General features: G+C 50.6%; 1 protein-coding gene across 1 annotated transcript; it reads right to left on the bottom strand.

Annotated features, from left to right (window-relative positions):
• Positions 1-2,900: 2,900 nt before the first annotated feature.
• LOC119368315 lies at positions 2,901-6,112 on the bottom strand. The gene is made up of 5 exons (XM_037633605.1): positions 5,717-6,112; positions 5,556-5,640; positions 4,879-5,080; positions 3,425-3,496; positions 2,901-3,332 (listed from the first exon to the last, which is right to left on the bottom strand). The coding sequence occupies exons 1-5, from the start codon at positions 6,025-6,027 to the stop codon at positions 3,127-3,129; spliced, it is 876 nt and encodes a 291-aa protein (XP_037489502.1). The 5' UTR covers positions 6,028-6,112; the 3' UTR covers positions 2,901-3,126.
• Between the last annotated feature and the right edge of the window lie 1,261 nt (positions 6,113-7,373).

The raw sequence follows: 7,373 nt of genomic DNA, 5'->3' as shown, positions 1-7,373 counted from the left end.
AAAATATGATTTAAAGTCTCAGTTTTGATAAAAATTTCTTTCCGCCAAAACTGTCCAGAGAGATAATCCACAAAATTCAAATATGACATAGAAGTATTCTGCATTTCCAACAATGGTGATTAAAATAATTAAAAAAAGGAAAATGGAATGGTTATGCACTATTTTGTCTAGGTTCATCGAAGATCCAGTTTGGCATATTCAAAATTTTCTTCTGGCCTCCCAATCACATGGGAAATTTTATTTCGGAATCCAAAGATATCTATAGGCATGTCGGTTTTATTCTCATCCCAATATCAGCGCGATGACATTTAGTGGTAGGAGCTAGGACCCTACCGGGTCTAGGGAGTAGGTTGTAGGGGAAGGAGGGGGCTGGACGTGGCGAAGCTCGTGGTCGCCGACGGCAAGGCGCCGTCGTGCGCGAGAGGGAGAGGTGGCGGCGGCGCAAGAGGCGGCTAGGGTTAGGTCTCCCGGCTCCCTAAGGGAAGCCGAGCAAATAATGATTGTTTCTTGCTTGATTAAATTGATACATCTCCTCTCCTTATATAGAGAGGTTTACTTGACTCCTAAGCAAACGATCCTAATAACGATAAGATAATTGGGCTAAGCCCCTAATAACAATAAGATAACTTGGGCCACAACCCACTGGGCTAAGCCCCTAATATGCCGGTCATAACACTTCTCCCCGCCTGCACAAACAGCTCGTCCTCGAGCTGTAAGGTGGGGAAGCGCTTGGTGAACTCCTCGAGGTGATCAACCAGCGTCAAACACCTTCGCGACAGCTGGGGCGGCCAGGTCGGCGGCGATGGCATCCTCCGGAATGTAGTTTGCAGCCTCCAAGTAGAAGAGTCACGGGCAGACGTGGCCGGGCGTGTAGGGCTCGTCGTAGTTGAAGAACAACCCTTGGCGGCGACGCTCGAGTAGCTCGGCCGAGGTGAGCCGGCGGAACGGGCATGCCGCGGTCGCAGCGAGGGGTGTCGTGGAAGCCTGGGCAGGCCGACCCTGCGCGGGAACCTCTAGCCAGGGTAGCGGCCCAGCGGCCCGGGACGGTGATGCCTACTGGATGGCCACCTCGCGGCGCTCGAACGCGCGGACGTAGTACATGGCCGTCTGGAGATCCTGGGGTCACCGAAGCTCCACGTCCACGCGGATGTGATCCGGAAGTCCACCGACGAAGAGGTCGGCCCGCTGCTGCGCCGTCACGCCCGACGCGTGGCATGCCAGGGCCTGGAAATGGTCGACGAAGTCTGAACCGTGGAGGCGAAGGGAAGGCGGCCTAGCTATGTGAGGTGGCTCCCGTGGATCGGTGGCCCAAAACGAAGGAGGCAGAGCTCGCGGAAGCGCTCCCAAGGGGGCATGCTGCCCTCATCCTGCTCGAGGGCGTAGTACCAGGTCTGTGCCGTGCCGCGGAGGTGGTAGGAGGCAAGCCAGGTACGCTCCGAGGCGAGGGTGCGTTGCCCGGGAAAGAACTGCTCGCAATGGTTGAGCCAATTGAGGGGGTCCGCCGTGCCGTCAGAGGTGGCGAAGTCCAGTTTGGCAAACCGCGGCGGTGTCTGAGTCGGAGCGCCATGGCCGACTGGCTCGGAGGTGCGAAGCAGCGAGGAGTGGGGCGCCCGATCAGCATGACCACGACTGGAGAAGTGCCCCGCCGAGCCGGAGGGATTGCCGAATTAAAGAGTGGGCGCTCGCGGTTCTCCCGCCGACGTGTAGACGGGTGGCAGCGATGATCCGGTCAGCCAGGCCGATATGGGGGATGGCGACGGTGGGAAGCGCACTTGCTGGATCAGGATGCTGGTCTGCGTGGGTGACCCGGGCCCCGTGCTGGGTGGTGGCAGGGCCGGTAGCTGCGGCGGCACGGACACGGGTGGTGTGGTCGGTGCAGCGAGGGTCGGGGCCGGCCACTGTGGCCAGGGAGGCACGACAGCGGCCGTCGATGGGCCTGGCAGCTGGAGCTGCAGCTGCCCGGACCCCGGAGGCATCGGGGGCGCGGCGATCACCGGGGCCGGCCACTGTGGCCAATGGGGGCGATGGCGGGCGGCGGCTGACCGGGCCAGTGGTGGTGTAGAGGCCCGGTCGGCGTGGTGGGGGCCGCGTACCAGGGCAGCGCGGCCGACGGCAGGGGCGGCGGCTGCCCGTAAGGCCCGGCGAGGTAGAGGTGGATGCCCTGGACGGCGATGACGAGGTCATTAAGGATGCCGGTGATCTCCGCCGGGGAGTAGACAGCGGCCTGCAGCGCGGGGAGGGGCGGCGACTGGCCGGTGGAGGCCCTCGCGGTGGAGTCGATCAGCGCGGTGGAAAGCGCTAGCGGCGCGATGGAGAGGGGCATTGTGGAGAGGGCGGCGGTAGTGGACATCGGCACGGTGGGTAGCGGCAGGGTGGGTGGTGGAGCAGACATGATCGGACCCAAGCTATCTGATACCAAATTGGTAGGAGCTAGGACCCTACCTGGTCTAGGCGTAGGTTGTAGGGGAAGGAGGGGGCTGGACGTGGCGAAGCTCGCGGTCGCCGGCGGCAAGGCACCGCCGTGCGCGAGAGGGAGAGGCAGCGGCGGCGCAAGAGGCGGCTAGGGTTAGGTCTCCCGGCTCCCTAAGGGAAGCCGAGCAAATAATAATTCCTTCTTGCTTGATTAAATTGATACATCTCCTCTCCTTATATAGAGAGGTTTACTTAACTCCTAAGCAAACGATCCTAATAATGATAAGATAATTGGGCTAAGCCTCTAATAACAATAAGATAACTTGGTCCACAACCCACTGGGTTAAGCCCCTAATATGCCGGTCATAACATTCAGCTTTCATGCATTTTAGGTCAAACTGTGGACATAGTACATTGCTATTGTTTAATACAATTATTTAAATAAATCAATTCAGAGGCGACAACCACTCTGAGAAGATAGCAGCCCTACCACAAATCTCAGCCGTAGCATCCAAACGATTGTATACTGAAGCACAGATATTGGATTATTACAATGGTCCATCCATACTTACAAGTTTATTTACACTAGCAATGATGACCAGGCACTATAAATTACATAGGTCATTCGAAAAGGTATGCCACCGACAAAATCTAACTAAAGCATCATACAACAAGTCTGTTTCCTATCAGAGTGACTGAAGCAGGGCTCACTGCTCAGTAGTAGGAGCAGTAACGCTTTACAAAGCTCTCTTGGTGATGGCCAAAACGGAATCCTCCTCGGAAGGGATGCAACACATCAGCGTCAAGATAGCACATTTTACATACCCTCTCCACCTTGCTATCTTCACATCCACATTTCCTCGTCAGACCAGCATGTGGGACATGAAATCGACGGTAGCATGTCTTGCAAACACAGTCCGCTGCAAACACAGGCCAAGCAACAAAGAGACAATGAAAGAAAGCGATTGGACAGTGCAACTTGATCTGTATATACATCTAGAGAGAGACATACATTCACCATTACGCCGGGTGCCCCGCCCAAGAGGGATTCCAAGGAAAACGTAGGCTTCAGTAACTGGTTCATCTGAAAATACCATCAAGGAAAATACCATTAATCCACACATGATATAACACCCAATGCTATGTGCAAAGAGAGATAAAGTAACTGCTACCTGCAATTCATCCACACAAGAATCTAAGTACACATATGGTTAAGAAAATGTGCATAAACATTAAACAGGAAAGGGAACATCTAAATTACTGGAAACAGTTGAAGAGGGACGACACACGGTAACAAAGTTTGATCATTCCAAGTCCAACAGCTGCTCAACTAATGAAATAAGCAATGCAAGATAAGTATGAGACTGCAGACTTGAGAGGACGTAGCACTGCTATAGGAGCTGAAGTGATCAGCCATAAAGTATGCAATTCAGACTACAAAGACTTGGCGAGGTAGAGGAGGGAACCAAAGTCTTATGAATCCTAGGTTGGCTGAGGCAAGTAAGGAGACTTCAACTTCCAGTAGGAAGGGTATAAAATACAAAAATCATTTGAATCAAGGAAGAGTGTAATATATAGTCTATTCATCTTTTAACATTTGTTGCTTTGAACTGTTCAGGTAATTAGTGTGAAGGTCTATAAAAGGTAATCTAAGGAAGATGGACCAGAGTACAGAAGAAAAATGTGGAGAACAAAAAGGAGAAACAGAGGAATTCATTTTGCTATTATCTGTACTGTCTTATTGCAAAATAAACCAGGTAAATGCACAGAATACATTGGAGGGGGAAACACAGAAGCATGCGTATAATATTTATAGTACAATTAAAAAAAAAGGGCAACCTGGTGCATGTAGCTCCCGCTTGCGCAGGGTCCAGGGAAGGGTCCGACCACTTTGGGTCTATAGTACGCAGCCTTTCCCTACATTTCTGTAAGAGGCTGTTTCCAGGACTTGAACCCATGACCTCATGGTCACAAGGCAGCAGCTTTACCACTGCGCCAAGGCTCCCCTTCAATTAGCTGCACAGATAAACTTCTCAAACCATTATAGGTGCATAAAGATTGAAATGAAGCAGAATATATGTTTCTGGCAGGAGAATGAGCACATAATGCAATATTTTAAAACAATTGACACAGAGAAAATTATGGTCAAAACCAGAAAATAGCAACCAAAAAAACCCATAACTACTCATCCTCGTAAAAGCATGGGCCACTCATTCTTACTTGACAATTGGATCATGAACCTCAGAAATTTACAAGGTCAAAGGCAACCTAAAGAAATTTCAAACGATTGGTTTCCAGAGGGCTTCCTTTGTAGAGTGGTACATTGTGTCTATTAAGGTGAAATGCTGGGCACTAACAATAGACCTCTCCAGATGATGAAAACCCAATGGTTCTTTAAAGTACATAAGGTGCATGCCATGGCAACAGAGAGGTAAGGGTGTATCAAGCTAGCAAGTAGATACCAACCTAGGGGGATGCATGTGAGAACTTCATCGTCATCACCTCTATCAATGAGCTCAAAAAAGAAGAGAGTTCGCGGAGCGGGCACGAAGGACAAGCAGCCAGAGCGCTTCCGACGAGCCACAAAGTTGCCATGAGTCCAAAAACCGTAATTGTCAAGCTTGCCGCGTCTGGTCACCTTACCAGGAGCAGGTTCATACTCATCGCCCTGATCAGCCAAACAATCATGGAGAAAGAAATTGGCGAAGTTAGCAAGGTAAAACAAAACAGAACAAAGAAGCAACAATGACTGACTTCACTTAATTACTACAACCTCCTATACACAAATTTATTATAATTATCGCTGCGCGAAATCTGTTAAAAATGTAAGGATATAGAAGTAATTTTCATGACAAACCACTAGGATGTAGTACAATGCAAGGTGCTTAAGCAGTGCTTGTAAGAATAAACCAATTTTTGCTTAAGCACCAGTGCTTTTTCATATTGCAGAGGCGCCTATACAAATAAGCACCGGTGGTTAAGAAAAAAAGGGTTCCTCTTCATAAGCACCTTGCATTGTTAGGCCTAATAATATAATTTCCATGTGCCAGCTTTCTATGCATTGGTGATCAATGTTTTTTAAGGTTTGATTGACTGCAGCTAATTGCAAGTAAAATTTGATCGAGTGAGGAAAAATGTATCACCGGATGGGCGGCGTTGTACAGCTGAAGGCATTGCAGCATGGTATCGTGATTCAGAGCTTTTATCTCCGAACGTGACATCTTAGGCCTATCATACAACACATAGCACGCCACGCGGATCAATGAATCGATCGAATCGGAAGGAGGGGTCGTCGAGTAATTACCTGAAGTCGGGGGGAGGATGGAGAGGAGGCGAACGGAACAGCAGCCGCAGCCAGTTGCACGCGCGGCGGCGGCGGCCAGGCGCCGCCCACCTTGACTTTGCTTCGTCGTCAGCCGGACCAGGCAGCGCGAAAGGCCTAGCCGCTGATTCGGGTTCACGGAGGCGACGAGACTCTTCCTCCGACGCGGCAGCGGCGGCGCTGCAGTAGGTCTTGCTCTTGGTCGCCATGTCGTCGGATTCCTCAGACCGCGCGTCCCTGGCCTTCTTAGCACGCGCTGGTCCGACTCCGACGAGGTGTCGCGTCTCCTCCATCGCCGCGGCCACGTCGGCTACGAGCCGATCCAGTCACGGTTGGGGAGGGGGGTCAGCTCCGATTGATTCTGCCCTAAATCGCCCCGAGTCCGTCTCTCTGTCTCTCCCGGCCGTGGGACAAATGTATCTTTACCAAAAATGTTATTTGCCGAACGTTCTCTGGGGTGGGATCCCAGCGAACGCCCCCAGAGCTGTCTGATCTTGATCTGATGATGTCAATTTTTGCCCAAAACTCCCTCCAAATTAAACAAACTGTCATGACACTTTTGTAAAATGCCACCCCCAGCCACACAAACTACCATTCGGGGTATTCGCGCTTGCCATCCCTGCTGGCGAAAGTTCGCCATGATTGATGTCCTTTTTTAATACATATATCTAGATTAAACATAGAGGAGAACAACATACAGGGTGTACCCAGATACGAGACACCCTAACTAAAACAGAAAAGGCGAAAACAACTTTAGGATATTTTCCACTACTCCAATCTATCGCCGTCCACCTCCTTGACATTGCACCGTCAAAGCTTAAATGAGGATGAAGAGCGGGACGTCGTCGGCTTGGAATGTGTGTGTGTGTGTGTGTGTGTGTGTGTGTGTGTGTGTGAGAGAGAGAGAGAGAGAGAGAGAGAGAGAGAGAGAGAGAGAAGGAAGGAAGATGTCTTCGGAGAAGGAGAAAGAGAAGGGTGAGGTAGGGTGAAGTAGCGGTTTGGCTGAGCAAAGGGAGGGGGTCGCTGGTAGGAGAGCTCGTCCAATAAGTCAGGCAGTGGATTGGTGCGAAGCGAGATGGATGAGAGTGAGATGGCAATGGGTACCTGTTACCCGACCATCGACGGATAATTACCCTATTATTATGGGATGGGTTTTGGACTTTTGGTCATTGATATGTTGCAGACGTATTAATAATTTTCTCTTGTTCATGCTACATTTATACCATATATAATTGCACAACTTTGGCATCAATTTTTATCTATTAGTCTAGCATCAATTGTTTTTTTCATATCTTCTAACTTTTCAGAAAATCATCGCTTTTGAGAAAAAATAAATTGAGGAAAAATTACGGAACTTTCTAATCAGGATGGAGCCAGGGGCCAGAGCCCAGCCGGGAGGCCACCTGTGGGCTCCGTGTGTGCCTAGCGCCCTAGCCTGCGGGCCAGGGCTAGCCGCGATAAGGGGCGTGGGCACCACAAGGGTCGCCTCCACCTCCTTTTGTTCCCCCGCCTTTATATTCTCCGAAAACCCCAGAAATATTTATCAAGGATTGTTTTTTGTCGGTGCCACCTCCGGTTCCATGAATATCCAATCTAGAGGCTTGTTCTTGTACTTTGCCGGAAGGGGGAATCTATTGAC

This window comes from Triticum dicoccoides, chromosome 2B (assembly GCF_002162155.2).
Source record: "Triticum dicoccoides isolate Atlit2015 ecotype Zavitan chromosome 2B, WEW_v2.0, whole genome shotgun sequence".
Taxonomy (NCBI): Eukaryota; Viridiplantae; Streptophyta; class Magnoliopsida; order Poales; family Poaceae; genus Triticum; species Triticum dicoccoides.
The sequence above is the reverse complement of the archived record's forward strand: the minus strand, read 5'-3'. Positions and strand labels throughout refer to the sequence as shown.